Source organism: Penicillium manginii, assembly GCF_028828005.1.
Source record: "Penicillium manginii strain IBT 31320 chromosome Unknown utg000005l:1.0-5665137.0:1.0-5668048.0, whole genome shotgun sequence".
Classification (NCBI taxonomy): Eukaryota; Fungi; Ascomycota; class Eurotiomycetes; order Eurotiales; family Aspergillaceae; genus Penicillium; species Penicillium manginii.
In genome coordinates, this window is record NW_026643106.1 from 1,992,859 (window position 1) to 2,016,596 (window position 23,738).

At 50.2% G+C, this 23,738-nt stretch overlaps 8 protein-coding genes across 8 annotated transcripts; 6 read left to right on the forward strand and 2 right to left on the reverse strand.

The window, feature by feature from the left end:
- Positions 1-3,646: 3,646 nt before the first annotated feature.
- N7533_007124 (Ras GTPase activating protein IRA2) lies at positions 3,647-6,145 on the forward strand (the record flags this gene model as incomplete). Its single annotated transcript, XM_057103774.1, has 3 exons — positions 3,647-3,860; positions 3,923-4,056; positions 4,142-6,145. The coding sequence occupies 3 exons, from the start codon at positions 3,647-3,649 to the stop codon at positions 6,143-6,145; spliced, it is 2,352 nt and encodes a 783-aa protein (XP_056958731.1).
- A 1,457-nt stretch (positions 6,146-7,602) lies between these two features.
- N7533_007125 (SEC14 family lipid-binding protein) lies at positions 7,603-8,809 on the forward strand (the record flags this gene model as incomplete). The annotated part of the gene is made up of 3 exons (XM_057103775.1): positions 7,603-7,835; positions 7,946-8,069; positions 8,165-8,809. 3 exons carry the CDS (start codon positions 7,603-7,605, stop codon positions 8,807-8,809), a joined length of 1,002 nt encoding a protein of 333 aa, XP_056958732.1.
- An 816-nt stretch (positions 8,810-9,625) lies between these two features.
- On the reverse strand, positions 9,626-10,584 carry N7533_007126 (uncharacterized protein; the record flags this gene model as incomplete). Its single annotated transcript, XM_057103776.1, has 2 exons — positions 9,626-10,318; positions 10,408-10,584. 2 exons carry the CDS (start codon positions 10,582-10,584, stop codon positions 9,626-9,628), a joined length of 870 nt encoding a protein of 289 aa, XP_056958733.1.
- Positions 10,585-11,001: 417 nt separating this feature from the next.
- N7533_007127 (uncharacterized protein) lies at positions 11,002-15,407 on the forward strand (the record flags this gene model as incomplete). Its single annotated transcript, XM_057103777.1, has 4 exons — positions 11,002-11,276; positions 11,329-12,082; positions 12,151-12,504; positions 12,714-15,407. The coding sequence occupies 4 exons, from the start codon at positions 11,002-11,004 to the stop codon at positions 15,405-15,407; spliced, it is 4,077 nt and encodes a 1,358-aa protein (XP_056958734.1).
- Positions 15,408-15,557: 150 nt separating this feature from the next.
- Positions 15,558-17,090, reverse strand: N7533_007128 (sulfatase family protein; the record flags this gene model as incomplete). The annotated part of the gene is made up of 1 exon (XM_057103778.1): positions 15,558-17,090. One exon carries the CDS (start codon positions 17,088-17,090, stop codon positions 15,558-15,560), a length of 1,533 nt encoding a protein of 510 aa, XP_056958735.1.
- Positions 17,091-18,947: 1,857 nt separating this feature from the next.
- Positions 18,948-19,393, forward strand: N7533_007129 (uncharacterized protein; the record flags this gene model as incomplete). Its single annotated transcript, XM_057103779.1, has 2 exons — positions 18,948-18,987; positions 19,134-19,393. 2 exons carry the CDS (start codon positions 18,948-18,950, stop codon positions 19,391-19,393), a joined length of 300 nt encoding a protein of 99 aa, XP_056958736.1.
- A 142-nt stretch (positions 19,394-19,535) lies between these two features.
- On the forward strand, positions 19,536-21,625 carry N7533_007130 (uncharacterized protein; the record flags this gene model as incomplete). The annotated part of the gene is made up of 3 exons (XM_057103780.1): positions 19,536-19,831; positions 19,910-20,077; positions 20,137-21,625. 3 exons carry the CDS (start codon positions 19,536-19,538, stop codon positions 21,623-21,625), a joined length of 1,953 nt encoding a protein of 650 aa, XP_056958737.1.
- A 633-nt stretch (positions 21,626-22,258) lies between these two features.
- On the forward strand, positions 22,259-23,597 carry N7533_007131 (TauD/TfdA dioxygenase family protein; the record flags this gene model as incomplete). Its single annotated transcript, XM_057103781.1, has 7 exons — positions 22,259-22,619; positions 22,675-22,703; positions 22,821-22,880; positions 22,927-22,972; positions 23,025-23,086; positions 23,143-23,248; positions 23,311-23,597. 7 exons carry the CDS (start codon positions 22,259-22,261, stop codon positions 23,595-23,597), a joined length of 951 nt encoding a protein of 316 aa, XP_056958738.1.
- Positions 23,598-23,738: the final 141 nt, after the last annotated feature.

Here is a 23,738-nt window from a genome sequence, read left to right on the forward strand (position 1 = left end):
CCATTCCCACAAAATGACACCCAAAACGTCCATGCTTTTTCAAATTGAATTCAAGGATAGCGCGAGTCTCATCAAGACTTGAAGCCTTATTTACAGCCTGGAGATCATATCTAGAGGTGAAAACTTTCATCAGAAATTTCTATTCCATAACCTGCCGCCTTTCTTGTGTTATTCCTTAACTTCAGCGCAAAAGGGCTTGGATATTTGGAGGATTAAGCTGTGGAAATGAACCTAATTCCCCTTTTTGGGGGGGTAACATCTCTAGTTCCACTTCGCTGTATGAAATACTGAAGGCCCACTTTGCAATTCCAAATCAATATTCCATCTGCCGACATGCGTGGGTATGCAAGGCCACAGATTCCCATCAGCGGGAGAGATAGCTTAACCCATTCAGGCCCCTATCCGAGGCACTATCTCATTGGCTACAGTTACGCAAAGCTTACTGCTCGATAGACTTCGGTGCAAGCCTCTTGATCAAGTAAAGATAAGACTTCCATAGGAAGGGACGATTTACAAGGGAATGATTGCCCGGAAAGGCCGGCAAGGCAACCAGTCACGGGCCGAAACGGTTTTTACTGCATTGAGCTTGCTTGATGCTCATCTTTCACCATTGTTGCATATCTGTCGCCAGGGGACACCCTGATATCCTTGCCACCGTACGGAGTAGTCAAGGTGTCCCATATTCTGTAGTTTTCCTACCCGGGAGATCAAATCCAATCACGTCGATGCTGGGACGCCCGTAGACCCAGGGCCATGGGCAAGAAACGAACTACTGCAACGCCTGGACGAGACTAGGATCTCAATCGCGACCAACGTCACATGGCAATCAAAATGCGTCTCGTATCTGTCAGTGGTCCAGAATTCGATGGCAGCTCAGGTGTCAAGGCCATGCCTGCACTGACCGAATGCAATCAAGTCAGCCGACAGTCGACATCATGCCGCATGGGCCATTCCCCGCCAAAGAGAATGTAAGGTTCGACGGAGGGAGTTTACGCCTCAATGGGATCTTCTTCATCAGCTCGCGAGGCCCAAAAGGGCAGAGTGCTGGGATGGTCTCCACTTGGTGGCCGGGGCATCCTGCTGCCAGTGGTTAGAATGGTACCGGTATGTGCCGCATAGGCATTGTAGAAAAGCTGGGCGAGATGTATGTGCTCCGTACACCGTACGGATACTACTACATGCATAATTGCCAATTCCGTTGACATCCACGAAAGGGTGACATATCCTTTGTGTACCTCCGTACAACAGCGTATTCCGTACCATGCCCAATGATGGCTAGTGTGCGAGAGCCTCGAAGAAGCAATTAGGGGGTCACAACTGCTGAGCAGCGACCGATCTGCGACGGAGCTTAGCGCTGTTTCATGACGGGCGGGATGGGATGCAGGTGGCCCGTGTGGTTGATCGCCGGGGCGTGTTTAAGTCGGACAGGAAGAGGGACTGTCTTGATCTGTGACATTTGGGGGGGGGGGGGGATGAATAGTGTGGCAGTCCCTCATCTATGATAGATTAGCGTTGATCTATGAGTTAGTTTCATGACACACGGTAGCATTCCCCTCCCGCCACCCCGGAATATGTCTCAGGTATGGCGTACAGCAGAACTTTGAACGGCCTTGCGATCAAGGGGGGGGGGTCGGATATGCAAGTTTTCGATGGGTCTTGCTAGCGTTCACGGCTGCGGAGAGGAAACTCTCGAGGTCTCCCGCCAGGCCCACTCAAGGGGATCCACCCTCGCGCGTTTTACCCCTGAGAAGCAAAGCACTGGCCAAGAATGCAGTGGCTAAAGTCGGGAGGGGGGGGGAGTTGGCCAAGGCAAGACTATAAAAAAAAGCAAAGATAAAAAGGCAAAAGCAAAGACATTGCGCAGTACTCCGTACACCCCCGCAAACTAATCCAAAAAGCAAAGGATCTTTAGGGCGTAGTGTCAAGCTCGGGACAACAAGAGGTCCTCGATTCAGCCAATGCGCAGGAAACACTACCCAGGATCTGTAAGAAGATGAGGCATTATTTGGGCAGACCATGCTCCGTAACAGAGTACAGAGTACACCGTACTCCATGAAAGAAATGAGGCACCAAGGTGGTCTCTAATTCCACGCGGACCGCACGATGTCGGATGATAGAGCCGGACTGCCAATCCCGCTGAGATCCCGCTAGGAGCCTTGCGTCTGAGACATCCGTTGATAGTGCCGAACGATTGATGCACCTGCGACAGCCAAGTGCTGCCTTTGGTGCAGATAGGTAGAAGTGGAGTTGGTCGTCTCTTTTTTTGGGGTTTGGATTTGTGGATGATGATGATGATGATGGCGTACTCCGTATGTTCATGTCCATGTTCATGTTCATGTTCATCTCCACTGGCATGAAGGTATTGTCCTATCCCGATGGATGGACCTTCCTATCTTCTAAGAGTCTCCAAATCTCTTGGAGATGAAATATGTAGTAGGATGAATATTTCTTTCTGAGTTGAATCAATCTGAAACTCCGTTCAGCTCCAACGTTGAGAATGTCGTCCACATGGAGGTCTCGTGGACCAGCGATGCACCCTTGGCCGCCCCCAGGGCCATCCCCACCTTGGGAGTCAGTGCGGCCCCGGTTTAGTCCAAAAATGATAATATAATCCATATAATAATATCTTTTGACTCGGATGCAGGTACCGGTTAGATGGTGGGTTACCAACGAATCTGTGTAACTGATCTTTCTCAGATGTGGCACCGTTGGCCCTGACGTAGTTCGGCAAGTTGCGCAAGCACAAAGTCCGAGATCCCCTGCTACATGTACGAATACACCTTGAATCATCAAGTGGATCCAACAGGGGTAAAGTACTGAGTACTGGGGTGAACCAGAAAAGGAACGAGTAGACAAAGTGTGGCAAGGCGAAGTTTCCCCGAAACCATGGAAATAGGGGAGGTTCGCGGTGGCGAGGTGCATTGGGCCAGGGGTAATTCGGTACTTTCAAGTTGATACCGAGTACTTTTGGCTGCAAAATGGACAGGTACAATGGATTCAAAGAGTATCTAATCCCTTGCATGAAAGAGAGATAAAAATACAAATACAGTAATATTAATAATATAATAAAAATAATAATAATTATTATTATTATCTAAGTTTCCCATTTCCCATTCCCATAACCATACGTAGGTCAATACTGTACGTATCAATTGCTCCACCAACATTTCCCTTTTTTTGCCCTTTTCCCCAGAGAAGAAACCAAACTAACGAAATAATAATCTCCCTTTCCCCTCTCCCCCTCCCCCCCTCCCTTTTCCGCTTTCTACTTCTTCCTACCAGGCTCCTTACTATTTTCTGTATTCATTCTCTTCGCCAATTGATTACACCCCCTCCTGCCGCGGTTTGCGCCCAACCCCCCGGTTCACCCTTTCGTCCCCCCAAACCTTCTTTGGCGACCCCCCCCCCTTGTCGAGAGGAATCCCATCTATTCCACCAGGGATCGAGAGGATCGAAGAGGTACAGAGACCTTGCATTCATTCCCACCGTTTCGTCCCATTCACGTTCCTTTCTGACTTTTTGAACCTCCCCATCCTAAAAAAAAGACCTTCTCCCGTCATCCCTCCCTGACTACTTGCGCCGTCATCCACAGCGCAGTCGGCCAACCCATCCTTCTTCCAGGAAGGTCTTCACACAGAATCGCACAATGTCTGTTGCGACAATGCTTCAACCAGCATCGAGAATCTCCCGAGCCTCCTCTTCGTCCTCTGCCTCGTTTCAACCCGTCGCACGACAGAACACCATGTCGTCTCACGATACTCGGTCGCTCCGCCAATCCAAGCGGATGTCGGTCACGGCACTGTACTTGTCCATGTCTGCCAAGGATAGAGACTTGGAAATCTCAGATGATCTGGCAAGAGGTACGTTCAATCCAGCTTCCCCCTGGGCTGTCGCGTCGACCTGGGTACTGACTTCCGTACAGCACAGAAACACCTCAGAGAATTGAAATCCAAGATCTCCTCGCAATCCAAGAAGAACTTCGTATTGGAAAAGGATGTGCGATATCTCGACTCGCGTATTGCGCTGTTGATTCAGAACCGAATGGCCTTGGAGGAGGTAAGTTCATAACTTCATCCAGAGCGGAGGGAAAAGAGAAGAAAGGAGAGCGCGGAATAGTCACTCATACCTAATTTTCCTTTAGCAAAATGAAGTCGCCAGCCATCTCGATGATACCGCCGACCCGCAAGAGGGTTTCTTTCCCAACGACGAGCGCACCCAGAAGTACGGCAATCTGCTCTTTCTGCTGCAGTCCGAACCCCGCCACATCGCCCACCTGTGCCGACTAGTCTCAATGGCTGAAATCGATTCGCTCTTGCAGACGGTCATGTTCACCATCTACGGAAACCAGTATGAGAGCCGTGAAGAGCACCTTCTCCTTACCATGTTCCAGTCCGTCCTCACCTATCAATTCGACAACACCCCCGAGTACTCCTCCCTCCTACGCCAAAACACCCCTGTCTCTCGTATGATGACCACCTACACACGCCGTGGCCCTGGACAGAGCTACTTGAAACAGGTTTTGGCGGATCGGATCAACTCGCTGATCGAATTGCGCGATGTGGATCTGGAAATCAACCCCTTGAAGGTTTATGAATCAATGGTGAAACAGATTGAAGAAGAGACCGGCTCGCTGCCAGACTACCTCGCTCGCTCGGTTACAGCTGAGGATGCTGCGGAAAACAAGCAGGTTCAGGCAATCATCGCACCACGCCTCAAGATGCTGACCGATATCGCCAACGGATTCCTTACCACCATTATCGACTCGGTGGATGAAACCCCGTACGGTATCCGATGGATCTGTAAACAGATCCGCAGTCTCTCCCGTCGCAAGTATCCCGACGCCCAAGACCAGACTATCTGTACGCTTATCGGTGGTTTCTTCTTCCTTCGGTTCATCAACCCCGCCATTGTTACACCACGCTCCTACATGCTGATCGATGCGACACCTACCGACAAGCCCCGCCGTACCTTGACTCTTATTGCCAAGATGCTCCAGAATTTGGCTAACAAACCTTCATACGCCAAGGAGCCTTACATGTCCAGCCTGCAGCCTTTCATCGAATCCAACAAGGAACGAGTGAATAAGTTTCTGCTTGATCTGTGTGAAGTCCAGGACTTTTACGAGAGCTTGGAGATGGATAACTATGTGGCTTTGTCCAAGCGTGACTTGGAACTGCAAATCACTCTCAACGAGATGTACGCTACTCACGCTCTTCTTGATAAGCACAGCGATGCCCTCACCCAGGACCACAACTCGCACCTTGCACTCCTGTTACAAGAGCTAGGAACAGCGCCCCCACAGGTACCTCGCAAAGAAAACAGGACTATCACGGTGCCACTTTTCAGTAGATGGGAGATAGCTCTGGATGATCTGACTGCCGCTCTGGATATTACCCAAGAAGAGGTGTTCTTTATGGAGGCCAAGTCGACATTTGTCCAGATCCTTAGATCTCTTCCACAAAACTCATCGGTCGCTCGTCGGCCTCTGCGATTAGACCGCATCGCTGAAGCAGCTGCAACCCTCAAAAACGATGCAGTGATGGTGCGGAAAGGCATACGCACCATGGAACTATTGAGTCAACTCCAGGACATGGGTGTGATCGACCGCTCCGACGAGTTTAGTCTGCTGAGGGATGAGGTGGAGCAAGAATTGGTGCACCTTGGCTCGCTCAAGGAGAAGGTGTTGGACGAGACACGCAAACTGGAAGAGGTTTTTGCCACCATCCGCGACCATAATGCTTATCTTGTGGGCCAACTCGAAACTTACAAGTCCTATCTTCACAACGTGCGCAGCCAATCCGAGGGCAAGCAACGGAAAACGCAGAAGCACCAGGAGCTTGGTCCGTACAAATTCACCCACCAACAGTTGGAAAAGGAAGGCGTGATCCGCCGAAGCAATGTTCCCGAAAATCGCCGCGCGAACATCTACTTCATGTTCAAGAGTCCGTTGCCCGGAACATTTGTGATTAGTCTGCACTACAAGGGTCGCGCCCGCGGTCTGCTTGAGCTTGACCTCAAGCTGGACGATCTCCTGGAGATGCAGAAGGACAGCCTTGAGGATCTTGATCTGGAATATGTCCAATTCAATGTCACCAAGGTGTTGGCTCTTCTCAACAAACGATTTGCACGCAAGAAGGGATGGTAAACGCGCTCACCCCGATATGGCGTGTTACCTCTCTTATGAAGACTTATGAGACCGAGTGACGGGTAGGAGCCTATAAACTCCGCCCATATGTCTTGGCTGGCTATGAACGCCTCCAGTTTAATATTTTGATGATCTGATGGATGCGGAAGCCCCGTACTCAATGTCTAACTCTCCATCTTCGTCCATCCTCAACCCTGCGATGGACTGAATGAATGCTCAGCGATGATCTCGACCATTCTCCGTGTGGAACCCTATGAAAATTTGCGTCTTGTGTGAATGCCATCGATACACGAATATATGCACCCGCTGGCTCGGGCATGCCATCAGTCTTGATAATATCAGGATATTTTCCTTTATCATTTGCTTTTTTATCATGTTCTTGTTTTTATTTTTATCTGTCATGGATTTTTCCAATTTATACCCAGCGCATAGTTGTTACTCACATGTCTTGTTCAGCCAATCTGCCCAATAATCCTATCTGATCTATGTTTCTTTTTTATGTTTATGTTTATGTTGCCATCACCGCTCGGGCCTTTTGAGTTCCCGATGCGCTGTGTATAATATCATCTTGCTCATGCTTTTTTTGCCACGTGAGGTCTTTTGGATTGAATACCCGTTTTTATTTATTTATCTTGAGTCTTCGGCCTGTACAGCACAATCACTATATCTAGAAGCTTATTCGGGATACCCTGACATTGAACCTCCTCTCGCCGATCAGTATTCCGTAAATGCCGGTCAAATTTTCTTTTCTCCTTAGCTCCAGACTAGGGCGGCTTGTTATGCGGGCTGGGTGATCTTTCGACACCGCCTCGTGCCCCTTTCACCCCGTCGAGCTAGTTACGATGATCGATCAATGCAGAACTCAATGCCAGTGGGCAGATGTAACCCAGCAACCAGGCTGTTTGAAGAGGATTTCAAGAAGTTTGCTTACCCGCAAGCGGCCGTATGGACTGGTTGTTAGAGAAAGACACGATCAAGATATTGAGCAATACTATCAATACCGAGGAGGTAAGGAAATAAAAAGAGATTCATTTCGGGATATCCCAGGATAGTTTAGTCCAATTAATTAATTAAAAAAAATTAAAAAATTCCGATTTGCTTTCTGCTTCTTTTGCCTGTCGACTTTGGCCACCGTGGGAGTCCTTGCAGTCCTTGCAGTTCTTCGAGGCCTCATGTCAATAGCCCAACATACTATTATTGACCCAATCCACCTGTCATTTGATTCTCCATTATTTAGTACCTTCAAATAAATTAAGACCCAACCCTCGTAGCCCACGAGGCCCATCTGGGCCTCTCCGTGCGGTTGTTCACCCAACGGGCGATCCCCCGTTCATATTGAAGTGGCCACTTACGCCAATTCCCGTCCGCCTTGCATTTCCCCCCCCCTCCACTTTTTGACATCGCCCCTCTTCCCTCCTCGTCCTTTCTTTCTCCTTTCATACACTCACACCTTCATCATGGCCGAGCAAAAGTTGGCTACCGACTCTAAGTACGATCAGTACGACTTTCCCACCACCGCGCCGGACGCTGTGCCTGGCCACCCAGGCCACACTACCCCGGAACATGACGCCAAGGTGCACCAGCTGCGGACAATTCTCGAGCAGGAGGGCTACACCGAACGCCTGGACACCCTGACTCTGCTCCGATTCCTGCGCGCTCGCAAGTTCGATGTCAACCTAGCGAAAGAGATGTACGTGGCCGTCAATTCCCGCGAGCGGTGGTTCACTTCTCTGAATAGGAGCTGGATTGCCCGCGACACTTGCATTCGTCGCAGATAAGTCTAATACTGATCATTTGTAGGTTCGTGAACACCGAGAAGTGGCGCAAGGACTTTGGTACCAATGAATTGCCTGCTACTTTCGAATACCCTGAGAAGCCCGAGGTGTTCAAGTACTACCCTCAATACTACCACAAGACTGACAAGGTGAGTACGCGGCGGCTTTGAGCGTGTCTGTATTTTCGTGTGAGACGAGTCATAGAAGTTGAAGCAGGAAGACTAATTACAATTCCGCACTATAGGATGGTCGTCCTCTCTACATTGAGAAGTTGGGCAAGATCGACCTCACGGCTATGTACAAGATCACCACCAGTGAGCGCATGCTGCAGAACCTCGTCACTGAGTACGAGAAGATGGCCGACCCCCGTCTGCCCGCCTGCTCTCGCAAGGCCGGTAAGCTCCTCGAGACCAGCTGTACCGTCATGGACCTGAAGGGTGTCGGTGTCACCAGCATCCCCTCCGTTTACGGATACGTGCGCCAGGCCTCCGAAATCTCCCAGAACTACTACCCCGAGCGTCTGGGCAAGCTGTACATCATCAACGCCCCCTGGGGCTTCAGCTCCGTCTTCAGCGTCGTCAAAGGCTTCCTCGACCCCGTCACCGTCAACAAGATCCACGTTCTCGGCAGCGGATACCAAAAGGAGCTGCTGGCCCAGGTCCCCGCTGAGAACCTGCCCGCCGAGTTCGGCGGCTCCTGCAAGTGTGAGGGTGGCTGCGAGCTGTCCGACGAGGGACCTTGGCAGGAGGCTGAGTGGGCTCGCCCCCCTGCGTGGGCCGCCAAGAAGGAAGCTGCCACCCCTGCTGCTGTCGATGCCACCGTCCAGAACGAGGACAATGGTCCTGAGAAGAAGGACGCCACCGAGGAGGGCATCCAGACCAGCGCATAAAATGCCCGATATAGACTCTTTTCATTCGTTCAACCATTCGCATATACCGGGTGCCTGCATCGCTCCTGTGCCAATCACCCTTCGTGCTAAATTTAAGAAGAGGGACAATGGACCGGGATTTGCAGGAGAAGTTTTTCCTCGGGGCGAGACCCGGCTGTCTTTTACTTTTCCTCGGCCCAACTGTCAATTGTCAATTGCGGAGTGCTACTAAATTGTGTTCCACTTTGGCATCTCAACTTTTTACCTGGCAATCCAACGCCTTCTGAAAGTTTTCAACACATCATCAACGACGACCCAGCCACAGCCTGTGGACTCTTTTGCCTTTTGTTACTTGCTTTTGATCTAGATATCACTGAAAGTTCTTTCCTCTATATTCCTTAAAGTGTTTCAATTACGCGGTTTCACATCCGCTCTCTCAATATAGAAGGGGGAAGACAGGATCCGGTGGGGGTGTTTTCAAGAAGCGAGTTTGAAGTGGAGGTGAAGACTTGGCTTTTTTTATTCAATCCTTGATTTGGAGTGTATACACGGGAGAGCACATAGCAAAAAATGGCTGGTAGCCCTGGAAGTGATCGACCTTGCTTATTGTAGAATGACACCACGGTGTTGTAAAATGTATTGTCATTGTCAACAAAGGAAAATAAGACTTGACTCGGTGTCTGAAGAGTCGTTAAATGAGCCAAGGAGAAGAAGAAACAATGGTATCATGATCCTCGCGAAGCCCTCGTTACCAAACGCCTTCCACATTAAAAGACATAAAAAACTCCCCAATTGAATCCGTTAAAATATCGGCAAAAACGCTTGCAGACAGAGCTCTCACATATTCTCGACCACCTCAGCAGCACGCCCGGCCCTTTCAGCCTTGCCCACCGTGGTAGCTAGAGCATTACCCTCCGTGCCAGGTTCATCGTCAACAGCTCCCTCGCCCTGTAGTCGCTGCAGCGTCCGCAATGCATTCTCGTATACATCGGCCATATCACCACTCGCCCATCGTTCCGTCTCTTCTTCCGTGCCGAGCGGTATCTGCAAATCCCATTCCGGACGTGGCCTCTTTCGATCACCACGGCGTCGAGAGCGCGTTTGTGTCTGACTCTGTGTTTTCGCAGCCGAGCCCTCATCCACATCCACATCCATTGCCTCGGCCTTTTCAGTCGAAGATCCGTTCTGTTGGCCCGTTCCTGCCTTGTCTCCAGCTTCGTCAGTCTCTTCTTCTTCCTCTTCCTCGTCTGCGGCTTCTTCCTCCGCCCTCGTGACTTGCGCTAAATGTTGCGCATATTCCTTTGCTGCCTTCCGGGGCGCGTCTCGTCGTAGTTGGGCAACGCCTGTGGTGAGGGATTCGAGTTGCGCGTAGAGCGCTGTGACCCGCGAGGCCAGCTCTGAATCGTAGGGTTCATACTCGACTGTTTCCGGTGCGGTGAATGAGGCTGGAAAGGGGAATTGCGGCGAGGATGAATCGATTCCGTTGATGCTGATTGAGGAAGATGCCGTTGTGAAGGTTTGGTTTATATACTAGACAGTTTATTAGTTCCTGGTCCCGGACTATTTGATGTATACCCGACTGCGTGATGTTTCGACTGGAGAATTAAAGCTTGACTTACTTCATTCACTAATTCCTGGACGCGTTCGCGCATCGGATCCGGGGTGTCATCATCTGTAGCTAAAGGGGGGAAATTGAGGTCGAGTTTTTGCCGCGAGAGAGCGACTGCGTTTGTGTAGAGGTATGTGAAGTCTGCTGGAGACTGTAGCTCGATCTTGCGATAGCCTTGCGCGCCCATTCTGGAGGTTGTTGTTTGGGCGGGTTGGATTTGGATTTGCACGCGTTGAGGGAAAGGCAAAGGCTTGGCGGTGGCCCCCGCAAACCGCAAACCGCAAACGATGTCATCGTTCAAGGTCAACCTTCATTTCACTTTTTCCAACATCCAACTTCCCCCTTTTTCTTAACCTCTTCATTCTTTTAACGGTTCTCTTACAACACGCTTCATAATTCTTTGCTTTCCCTTACTTTCCTTTGTATCTGCCTCTCCTCTTACGTCTTCCTTGCTGCGGGTCGGCAAGGTAATGATACGATCGCCGTGAAGATAATGCCTACGATATTGGCGCTTCCACCTCTACGTTAAAACGAAGGTCTCTCAGAGATACCGGAGCTTTTCATAGCCAACACCATTTCGATCATACTTCAGAAACGACCTACCATGGAGGACCCTGGCAGCATTTCTCTTGTGGACAATACTGCCCCTTCGCAGCACCCTAGCAGTGGGGATTCGGAATCTCTACGACGAACCTCGACCGTTGCTCGCCAGAATAGTCGAACCTCACGCCTGAACCGTGTATCGGTCTCCGGACAGCTTGCGAAAAGGAAATATGCCAAATGGCAGCCCGATCGGCTAGGGGTTACTTCCGACACCGATACCCCCCCCGAGCAGAGAATCGTCGCGGGCACGAGGGTCGATCTCCGCGGGGAGCACTGGTGGCCCTCCCACCCGCCAGCCTTCAAATCAAGATAGTGGACTAGGATTAAGGGAGAGCGAAACTCTCGACTTTGCACCGACGCGCACCCAGAGCCATACTAATGCTACGACACATACCACGACGACAAATGGACAACCCCCTCCTTCCGACGAGAAAAAGCCGGTTTCGGAACTGGATATTCTATACGAGAACCAGCGTGGCTCATTTGTCTTTGGAATACCTTTTTACTCTCAAGGCTCGCTGCTTAACTTAGATCCCAGTCCCTGGATGACCCAAGACCGGCGAGAAAGCCCCGTCAATATCACCAATGCCCAATTGCCAGACCCGAGCTGGGAGTGGTCCTGGCGAACATGGTACGTGGATATGTCTGGCGATGTAGATGAGCAAGGATGGCAATATTCCTTCTCCTTCAGCTCATCCCAATGGCATGGCACACATCCGTGGTTTCACTCCTGGGTCCGCCGTCGACGTTGGGTGAGGCTTCGACATAAGGTGCCCGAGAAGCGTGTTCGTGGTCGGTCGGGATTTGAACAGGCGCATATGCTGACCGAGGACTATTTCACCATCCATTCTCACAAAGTTCGCAGTCGTGATCAGAGTACGACTGGCCTTTCGAGGGTGGAGTCCGGATTCTTGAATCGCGTTGACACGAAGGTGGATGAGGAGACGCATTTGGAGGAGATAGGGGACATTCCCACTTTGATGCATGCCTTGAAGCTTTGCTCTATTGATCGGGAGAAGATTGACGTCCTTCGCAAGTTTATCGAGGAGGGCGGCGAGGAGATATATTATTTGAACGACAAGGTTAGTCAGATCATCACGATTGCTCTCTTTTTACCTATCCAATAGTAATACTAATCCCTCGGCGGCAGATCACAGAGATCATGTCTATGTTTGTGTTTCAAGCGTCCCGCTGGCAATTCGTCACATATCTCGTTGGAGCGATCCAACAAATATCTCAATTAACGACAGACTCAGATGACAAGGAGTCCGATAGAATGCAACGAAAGAAAGATAATCTTATTCGGGCAGTGGAGTCTGCCAAACAGCATGTCACGGGGCCCGATTTCTTTGCAGACTCCCATGGGGAGTCGGGAGGGGAACTACTTGGTTTGACGCCAATGTCGCAGCATAAATATCTGCTATCGAAGCGAGCACAGGCTACTGGCGAGCCATTGATTGTCACCAAGGGGAAGGAGATCAAGGGCATCCCCAAGGCTGCAGAGGTCGGCCGCGAAGATCATATCTATTGATGATGGCCTTGTATATAAAATTTTAGCCGTGCATACACGCAGTAATCGGCTCAGTCTCGGAATAAGCCTCAAATACGATTAATTGGCATAAACTTGAAACTTTGACTCAATTTTCAAGGTTGTTGTATAGTATTATACTAGTAGTACTAGTAGTGCTCGTAGTATTATCAGATCGGAGGCAGTCCGTCACCGCCTGCCCGTCCCGCGGCGACAATTTTCGGAGTTTGGCTGCTCCGTCCTCTTCAACTGCTAGTGCCGACACCATTCCTCTCCATGCCACGGGTGCTACAGGAGCATTTCTCCCTATGTTCTCGAGTGGCCGCCCGTGTCTAAGAAGACGCCTGTCTGTTGTCTTGGACAATGTCGCGGCTGGCTCCGATGAACCTCTCCTCTTCCTCTACCCCCGATGGGCCGCGTCGGCTCTGCAAGGCCACCAGATCGCGTCTTTAACGACCATCCCAGCTTCAACAAATAGATCTCGCACATCCAATCGTCCATTGCCATCGGTGACCCCTCCCTGCCCCTCTTCGTTCTCGCTCCACCGACAATCGAGCCGATGGTTTTCCTCAGATGCTGTGGTTAAAGATGGCGATGGGAGCAACACGGAGGTGCCACTTGCTGGCAATGAGACAATCAATTTGAGAGAGCAGCACGTTAGAAGTGAAAATAGCGTGTCAAGCTCTGCCAACCAGGCAGGTTCTGCCATAAAGCCGAAGCGCCCTGTCGACATATTTGCCGATATCGAACTCACCACACCAGCGCGAGGCCCTGCGACGTGGAAAAGCAGAAGACGAAATCAACACCGCTCATCCTCAAGGCCCTTGGCTGGCCCCGTGCGTGATTTGAGTACTCGGAAGACCGATTTGATATCTAGGCTGTCCGTCCGAGATCGGAAAAAGCTACGTTACGGAGCATTTATCAAAAGACGCTCGTCGAACGGCGAAAAACTGTCATACTACCCTGTCGGAGGTTGGGATTCAATAAAGGACATATTGGAGCGACAAGAACAAGATCCACGAGTGGCGACTCGGAGGAATGCCAAACACAAGGAGTTGCAGGTACCCGAAGAGACCATTGCGATGATGTCTGGCATGACCGATACGGCAACCGCGGAGAACATATATTATATCCAAGTTCGCAACGGATGCCGTGTACAGATTTTACGCCCAAGAGATGGTGATGGCATCCACCGTAAGGTTATACTATCGGGCTCAGAGCGCGTGATGGAGCTAGTTGAAGACCGCATCAAGCGCGTCCAAGCTCAGCAGGAAATCGGAGACCCTCTCGTCGAGATTTCGAAGCCTCTTTTCCCTATTTTCAGCTCAATAGAGACCATGCGGCGCAACAAACTTCCAGTGCCTATGATTCGTGGAGTGTGGATTGAGTCAAAATCGGACCACGTGAACTATCGGGAACTCATCGAGCTTGGTTCATCTACCAGCTCTGTGAAAGAATTTGCGGAGCGCATTCAAGATCTAGTACGTGCATGGGACCGAAACCCAGGGAAGCGCTCAAGTAGCGAAGCCCGACCCGCCCAACGCGACCAGATTGTGCGACGCATTTCAAAGCTCTTCCGACAAGACTCGAACAGAAATTTCTTTTCTTCCGCAGCTTTGAACCAGGCATTGGGGTTCTTATGCGATCAAGAACTCTTGAGTACTGCGAGGGCTATCTTCCTTCGAGCAGAACATGTCGCAACTGCGGACACATACAATATCTTTCTTCGGACCGCAGCTCGACGACAAGATTTGAAGACATTCCGGCGGTTCCTAGTCTCTATGGACCGAGCGCACATTCGCCCAACTCCGGAGACCTGGCTTGTACTGCTTGGAGCAGTGGTCAGTCCCAAGGCCAAGGCGTCTCTCATCGCGCACTTGGTGCAGAAGGGCTATATGGCCGAGACGAGCGTGACTCGGACTGCGCTCCAGCTGACAATTCAGGACTCCCTTTTGGTGCATTTGGAGAATGGCCAGAGTATGGAGTCGTTCCTCAACCTGGTCGTCAAAACACCCGAAGCCAATTGGTTCAGCCGATCGATTCTCTCTCAGATGTTCAGTGTAGTTGCCCGTCGGGGAGACTTCACTGCTGCGAACAGCCTCCTCAAGTTCTGTCTTACGAATCAGCTTGCGCTCGATAGTGGCACTCTCACCTTCCTGTTGACCATGTGTCGCAAGGACGCCTTCTCCGCCGTCGACTACGTGCTTCCATTACTCCGGCAGCCCAACTTCCGGCTTTCGCGGGAGAATATGGATTTTTTCTTTCGAATCGCCTACAAGAACCAGAAATATAACATCTGCCGGGTCCTATGGCGATACGCTTGCATGGATGGACTAGTGACTCACCGAATGAAAGAGATCGTCCTAGACTCTCTCCACCGCAATGTTCCATTCAAGAGATATGCCAATGGTTTCAGCCAAGACTGGCAGTTGTATGCAGGCAAGGTTATCGTTGGACTCGAGCTACACTTCTCTCGCGGGCCGGTGTGGCCAACAGATATCATCGACTCGATTCCTTCGAGCTTCCGCGACAAGCCCCTCGGTTTCCTATCATCTGGTTTCAAAGCCCAGGGCAAAGAACGCGACCTCCAGCACCGCGTGGCCTGGATGCTCATCAATCGTGACCTCGGGCTATTAGGGAAATCCCGCTATTCCCCGAAATTATCATTTTCCGTCATGCTCGAGTCGGCCGCCAATCTTGACGCTGATTGGGCGCGTCACCCGAGAAGTCTGGATTGGTTTCTGCAAAATGCCATCAGGGTGCCAATAAGGCGGCTACCTTCGAAAAAGAAACGACTTATCTCCTCAACTCCTCTCTCCTCAACTCGTGGCCTTGCGTCTCTCGATTTATACTCTGCTAAGAGTGCACTACGGGCTTAATTCAATCGAGCAACCTGGTCTTGTATCTATCATCTTTTTACTGGTTTCATTTTATTGCTGTCACTGTATATATACCTCTGTACATTATTGAAAATAGAGAGCATCATAGACCCGAACATGATTGATATTATATCAGACTGCATCCACACTTCAGCGTGGATGAATAGGCTCATCACCAATCTCCTCCATCTTCTCCTCCAACAACCTAGTCATATGCACAACAACATCCGCATATTTACTCTCATTATAACAATTAAACAGCTCCAGCGGATCCTCATCCAAATCAAAAAGCTCCCACTCCTTCTCCTCCCCACCAGGCCTCGTCCCCTCAATCCCAAAATCCTCATTATACCAATAAATCAACTTATACCGCTGATCCCGCACCGCATAATGCGCATACGCCTCATGGATCACATCCCGATGCATCCAGTACCGATGATACGCAACCTGCTGCCAGTCCACGGGCGTATTCTGCCTCAACAGGGCGCGAAAACTGACACCCTGCATATACGACGGTTTCCGACAAGCAGCGAAATCCAACCAAGTCGGAGCAAAGTCCACGTTGCTGATGATATCATTGCAGACAGACCCCGGCGCGATTTCAGCGGGATACCGGATCAGGAAGGGCATATTGAAACTCTCTTCGTAGACGAGCCGCTTGTCGAACCAGCCGTGTTCGCCGAGGAAGAAGCCCTGGTCCGAGGTATAGATGACGATCGTGTTGTGGGCCAGATCCTCGCTCTCGAGGAAATCCAGCATGCGGCCGACGTTGTCGTCGATGGACTGGATCGTGCGCAGGTAGCGCTGCATGTAGCGCTGGAATTTGAATTCGGCGAGCTCGTCGGGGGTGGAGAAGGTGAAGACCGTGCCGTCGTCTTTGTCGATTAGTTTGAGCGCGGAGACGTCTGCTGGCGCGGGGATTTTGCGGTCGTGAAACCACCATTTTTCTAGCATTTTGGGGCCGACGGTTGAGGATCCGCCATCTGGTTGGGCGAGGCCGAGGTCTGTGTAGGTTAGGTCTTCGGCGACGCGCATCTTTGCGACGGAGGCTGCTTTCGCTCGGTTCTTGTAGTCGTCTGTGAATGTATCTGGGAGGCGGACCGGGTCTTTGTATAGGTGTTTGTGTTTTGGGTCGCATTCCCAGCTGCGGTGGGGTGCTTTGTGGTGGCACATGAGGAAGAATGGTTTCTTTTCGTCTCTGGATTTGATCCAGTTAAGACTCTTGTCTGTGATGATATCGGTGGCATACCCCGGTTCTCGATGGGTGCCATTTGGAGAGATGAATTCCGGGTCGAAGTATTCGCCTTGTCCGGGGACGACTTCCCAATGGTCGAATCCGGTTGGTTCATGGTCTTTCCCTTCGCCGAGGTGCCATTTGCCCACCATTGCTGTTTGGTAACCGCCTGTGCGGAGATGCTTGGCGACGTTAGGAATGTGCTTGTTGATTTTGGAGTCGAGGGTCATGACGCCGTTGACGTGGTTGTGGGTTCCCGTGAGGATTGTTGCCCGCGATGGCGTACAGATGCTGTTGGTCACGTAGCAGTGATTGAATTTCATGCCTTCGGTAGCCAGGCGATCGAGGTTGGGGGTGTGGTTGATTCCTGCGCCGTAGCAGGATATCGATTTGGCGGCATGGTCATCGGCCATGATGAAGATGATATTGGGGCGTGGGTCGGTCGCCATCCTGAAAGTACAGCTTTGGTAGCAGCAAATCTTTTGGAGAAGCACTTAAGTAGAAGAATAATGAGGATTGGGGTGAAAGTCTGCTTTTAAATGTTCACGGAGTGGCATCGTGGCACCCCATTACTCCGCATACTTGTGAGGGGTTCCTGTGTCGCGCCATATTTACAGGTTATGTCTCTTTCTGGTGGGATGGATTTGGTTAGTACATCCATTGATGCTCATTTATCTGCGAATGAGAGTACAATTGAAGAGTGAGCGTGTGAGCTGAGGATATATCTGCCCCGCAGATCCACAACGTTGCGGCTGTCGGCGGGTGTCGGTTTTTGAGATCGCGAATTGGTGAGATTTGGGGCCGGCATGGTTTAAAGCCCCTGCACATTAATAAGTGGATCTTGATGAAGATCTGCTTTAATCAATTTAGTTGTAATCTTGCTAGTGGATCACCTGTGCTGTGATCAAGATACCAACTTGAACTTGAATGATGAGGCTCTCCACCGGGCACGGGCACCACCTGACAGCTGATAGTTATATATAGCCACGTGCCTACCAGGTACTAGTACCAACATCATGGACTTACTAATAACTTCAACCTTCAAGTTAGAAGTTGAAATCGACTCGGAACTTGAATTAACCTACCTAGGTACCTAGTTAGTAATAGCATCAAACAATGCTCGTACGATATAAATACTAGATTGTTCAAAACCTTGGGAAATGGTCGGGATACCGTAGCCTGACCGTAGCACGACAGTATTTTTGAGACTCTCTTTCGAATCCAATCATGACATGTTACTGGGTATTAAGGCTCAAATTGCTAGATTACCGCCTGAAAGTACCATTGGGAGCCCTACAAGAAGAATTAACGGGCATTAGGAAAGTTCAATAACTTTGATAGATCCAAAACAGGCTCATTTACATTGATTTCTTCGGATTGGAAGACCATGACAACTCTATTCCAAGGTTAGTATGGTGATACTGATTGCATAAATACACACGACTGTAAGTGCTTAGCCACTTCTATGATCAGCAGGGTCTGATGCCATAGGTAGACCGACGTTAGCCTAATGCCGCTCGTGGCTACGGACCCAGTGTCCACTGTGGCATGCATCGAGATCGGCGTACCTGCATACATCCAGATCATTACTAGCTAATTATAATACTAGGTACTCTGTACTAGTAGTGGTGTAGCTAAGAAGGCCAAAGATTGAAAGATGTGGAAGAGAAAGAGAAGAGAAAGAAATCGAAAGATCCCAGTAGGCCTAGCCCATAATGATAGAATCATGCCTACATTAAGAGGTACTCGGAGTGCCGACGTCTAATTGGAATACACCGAGACTAACAAGGCAGGCGCATCTTGGCGAGAGAAACGTGGAACTCTACTGCATCGCGTGGCTTGACACTTTTTAGTTAGGAAACCGAGACACGCGACAGATGAAAAGTCTCCAAAGTCTATAAACTCGTGGTTAACCACGAGTTGAAGGGGCGTGGGGGAATGGTCAGTGGTGATTGGTCGAAGCGGAGGTAAACTACGGCCCCAGACGGCCAACCCGACCAGCACGGGGGCGGGTCACGGATGGTGATTGGCCACAAGTGGGGGTACTCTGGATGGAGGAACCGAAAGTGGAACTAGAGTGAATACGGATTAAACGGGGTGAAACGGGGTGAAAGTGACTTTGATGGCAGGAACGTATCCCAAGCGACCCCCAAGGCAGGTACTCCGTACCAAGCAATGGCGACATATCGACAAGCATCGCCAAGATGCTGGGCATCGTCTTGGTCTTCCCTTGGCTATACGCCATCAATATCAGATCCATTCTTTTACGATATACTATATAAACATTTCATTTCACTTATTCCGGAATGTGCATCTCCATTGGAAGTCATACGGTTGTCATTAAAGGTATGTATATCACTTCCTCGGTGGAGCAACGCGCTAATACTGATACATGCTTTGACCCTCCTGTTCCAGAAGCTCTCGCCCCTCCCATCCATTGCATTATCCTCCCTCCATCAGCGAATGGCAGCATCCAAAACTCATTCAATTAGCTCGTGATCCATTACGGACAATGCCCATCCCGAGCTGGTGCGTCCGAAGGTCTCTTTCGCCCCATGGACTGCCTTGCCCCGAACTAGCGTGGATATCAGAGATTACTCGTCCCCACCCGGCATCTAGTGCAGTCGTCCCACGCGTGCCATTGCCAGATCCTCATTCGCCCTGTGCGCTGACGGGACGCTACGACGGTGGTTCGTCGTCTTCGAGCATGGCTGCCATGGTCTGCCTCTCGCGGTTCCAAAGCCCGGTCTAAAAAAGGATAAATATGCTTCGTATCCCTCCCGACTGTCAATCTTTTCTGAATTGTTGCAAGTCTCTCATTCCTCCCCTTATCTGACCCAAGGCTTAGGCCTATTTCATCCATTGTTCCGGTTGTCATCGACCTGTCCGCTACAATGGTTCACATGGAGACTCCGAAGGAGGCTCTCACTCACTTCGAGGAGATGGAGATCCACGAGAAGGCCGCCTTCGACGAGATCATCCGCCCCGCTGATGCTTATGCCCCTAACGGCACTTACTGGGCTGATCTACCTATCGGCCAGCGCGTCAAGTTCTGTGTCGCCCAGGATGGCGCCGAGGCTAAGAAGGAGTTTGCTTGGTTGTGGGATATGTTCAAGACCGATCCTCTGTCTCCCGTCAGCTACTACTTCAAGAATGCCGTTCTTCCTGGTGCTGGTCTAGGTCTCGAGGGGTATGTTTCCCCTAAATAATGATGCTTTCGTGCAGCATGGTATCAGTGTCTCGATACTGACTCTCTTTCTGCCTCTAGTTACGTCCTGTTCTCCATCAGCAACGTCAGTTCCCTGTTCAGTGAATCCTTCGCCTCTTGCTGGAAGACCTACGAGGTTTGCGACAAGAACTGGATTGCCGCCATCAACTACCTCGAGGTTGTGGGTATCATTGTCGGTCAGATTCTCGTCGGTTTCTTGGGTGACTGGTTCGTATACCCCCGCCAATTCCATACTCTACCAAGGAAATACTGACAAGTATGAATAGGATCGGTCGTCGCTGGGGTCTCATCCAAGATGCCACTATCATGTTCATCGGTCTTCTCATGCTGACTGCCGCCTGGGGTGTCACTCAGAACGGTTGGATTATCTGCTACGCCTGGTCTCTCTTCTTCTACTCCATCGGTGTCGGTGGTGAATATCCCATGACTGCCACTATTGGAATGGAGAATGGATACGGTTCCGGTAAGGTGACCACCTCCCAGGATCGTCTGCACCGTGGTCGCTCCGTTGTTGGAGCTTTCCTGATGCAGGGTTGGGGTCAGTTTGCCAACCAGGTTCTCCTCATCCTGCTGCTCCTGATCTTCCACCACGGTAGCGGTAGCCCTCCCTACTCTGCTGTGGCTACTCAGTGGACCTACCGTGTCTCATTCGCTATCCCCGCTGTTGGTACTGCTTGGCTTGTTTACTACCGTGCCTACCACATGAAGGCGGCTAGTAAGCAGCTCGAGGCCCAGAAGAAGAAGGCCGCCGTTACTGGATACGATATGGAGTCTCTGCGCCTGACCTTCAAGCACTTCGGTCCCCGTGTCTTTGCTACCGCCAGTGGCTGGTTCGCTAACGATGTTTTCTTCTACGGTAACAAGCTGTTCCAGAAGAAGTTTATCGGTGTTATTAGCCCTGGCAGTGACGTTACCACTACCTGGACCTGGAACTTGGTCAACATTGTTGTCTCCCTCGCTGGTTACTACTGTGCTGCCTGGTTTGTTGACACCAAGCTTTATGGCCGTAAGTGGATGCAGATTGTCGGCTTTATGCTGTGCTTTATCCTCTTCGTCATCCCAGCTTTCAAGTACGACTACTACGTCAAGGCGGAGAACATCCACTCTTTCCAGACTATGTACTTCCTGTCTTCCTTCTTCAACCAATTCGGCCCCAACTGCATTACCTTCCTTGTCGCCGCCGAAGTCTTCCCCACCCCCATCCGTGGAACAGCTCACGGTATCTCTGCCGCCGCAGGAAAGCTCGGAGCTTTGATCATCGCCGTCGTCGGTTCCTACACCACAGTCCAACAGCAATTCCTGATCGTCCCCTGGTTCGGTCTCGCCGGTGCCCTCATCACCTACATCTGGCTCCCCGATACCACTGGTCTGGATCTGCGTGAGCAAGAGCGCCGCTGGCAATTCATCCGCGAGGGCCGCGAGAACGAGTACCACGGCCCCGCCATCCACAGCAAGCATCTCTCTGCGTGGGAGCGCTGGATGGGCAAGGGCAAGCTCTACGACGCCGAACTCGACTACAAGATGAAGGTGTCCGAGTTCCGTGCCGAGTGGGAGGCTGCCATGGCCCTCCGTGCCGAGGAGTCCTCGACTGATCTTGGCATCGATGATATCGATGAAAGCCTCCTCCAGGGCTCGATGCACAAGTACTTCGAGCGTACCAGCCCTGTCATTCGCAGCATGAACAAAGATGGCCCCGAGCCCCTGTCTCTGGGTGCCGCTGCCAATGAGAAGCAGGAGCCTATGTCTCACGAGTAGAGAGATGTGTTGATGCTGTGAACGATGTTGTTGGTATAGACTACTTTCTTTTATTTGTTGAACATTCTTTTAGAATAACCATTTATGGTGGTATATTCATGACTTTTTTGTATAAAACATACCCTTGGTGATGAGACCTGCTGAGGTCTTAGAGTTTAATTTACTGGTATCAGATTGGAAATAATAGCGAGGCTCATTCAGCTTTTGAAATAGCCATTAGAATTCCTCTATCATTCAAGTGCAAGACGACTCTTTGGCAACAAGGATAAATTACTTATAGACCTGGAATAAAGTAGTATTGGAAGAATTGGTAATATTAATGGGACGCTAGCAGGTAGTTATAATTATTCCATAGACATGGCTGACATCATTTCAATGAAAATCGTATTTGCAGATGTGCCTCCATACTGATTCATGTTGTGCCATAGTCCTATCACGCCATCGGACGATTAACTGAGTACATCGATGGTATAGTTCCAAGGTTCTACTCACGCTATCCGATATTATTCTGGCGCAATTAATCGTCGAGTTTTCCCCGCATTATTGAATACATAAGATCCGAGGTTCTGCTACAAAGCCGTTTTGTATCTGTCTTATTAAAGTATCGTTTCGATTGATCTAGCTTACAGCAACATGGCTCACTTGGAGGCACGAAAGCATATCTCGCCAGATTCGGGATTTCCCATCACTCTTCACCCCCATTTCAACCCTAAGATAAAGGACTATGTTCCTCCTGAGCCTATCCGCCAACTGATTGATCCGCCCCAGGATCGAGCTCATTTCGCTGATCCGGATAAAAAAGCCTTATTCTCGGTCGCCAAGAGGGTTGATTTGACGGAATCTATTGGATCTGTCCTGCAGGGCGTTCAGCTTTCTCAATTATCAGAGCAGCAGCTGGATGAGCTGGCTCTGTTGGTCAACGAGAGGGGTGTTGTTTTCTTTCGCGAACAAGACCTCACGACTGAACAACAGGTTAAGCTTTTCGAGCATTATGGTAAAAGCATGGCTACATTTGCATCCTAGGTTTGGACTGTTAACAGTTAAGCTAGGTATTCTCGACAGACACCCAGCCCAGAAGGTGAGAACCATGCTAGAAAATCAATAGCAATGCAGCGCTAACTTCCCTCGAGGATCAAAAAGTAGTACTTTCCAAGCATTTCTCGTACACAATTACTAAATTTGCTGATTGTTGCAGTTTGTGGTTATCAAAGGTAGCAAGGAAGACCATCGTGATGCTCTGAGTTATACTCCATGGGTAAGTATCCCTTTTGAGACTCGTGGCTATTTGAAACTCATTCGAGAAGCCATCTGGCGATTTTCATGCAGATACATCCTTTGAGTTGAACCGTATGTATTATCGAGAATACCATTACTTCACAAATCTCACCACCATTTACAGCTCCGTCTTACTCACTTTTGAGAATGGAGGAACATCCTGAAGTCGGGGGAGATACCGCATGGGTGGGTGATATGCAATAAGTACTAGTAGCCTTGGTGACGTTCAAGTTTACTCACAGTGGTTTTGGACAAAGGTTTCACAATATGGTCTCTATGATGCCCTGAGCGAGACGTTTAAGAAATTTATCGATGGTCTCCATGCAGTTCATACTTCGCGCTTCCAATGTTTGTCTTATATTTGCATTTTACTCCATTCTATTTCAATGAGCTAATCCTGCTGTACCCAGACGACACAATTCTTGATCTCTGGCAGGCCCCAGTGAATCGCCCACCGATCGATACCCATCATCCTGCAGTGCGAACTCACCCCGTCACTGGGCTAAAAGCCCTTAATGTGAACCCAGGTTTCGTTTCGGGATTCGCCGAATTAAAGAAAGTGGAGTCGGACAGGATTCTTGACTTCGTTAACTACCACATCCACTCAGGAGATGACCATGCCGTCCGGTGGAAGTGGGAAGTGGGAAGCGTTGCCATGTGGGACAATCGGTATTCAAAAATCATGATCCTATTCTGAGCATCGGCTGATGTGTAACTTATAGATGCACTCTTCACCGAGTCATTCCTGGCACGTATGAAAGCCCTCGGCGAGGAATTCGAACCACCGTCTTTGGTGAAAAACGTGAGTGCTGATGATCTTTTTCCTCGAGCGTGAAAT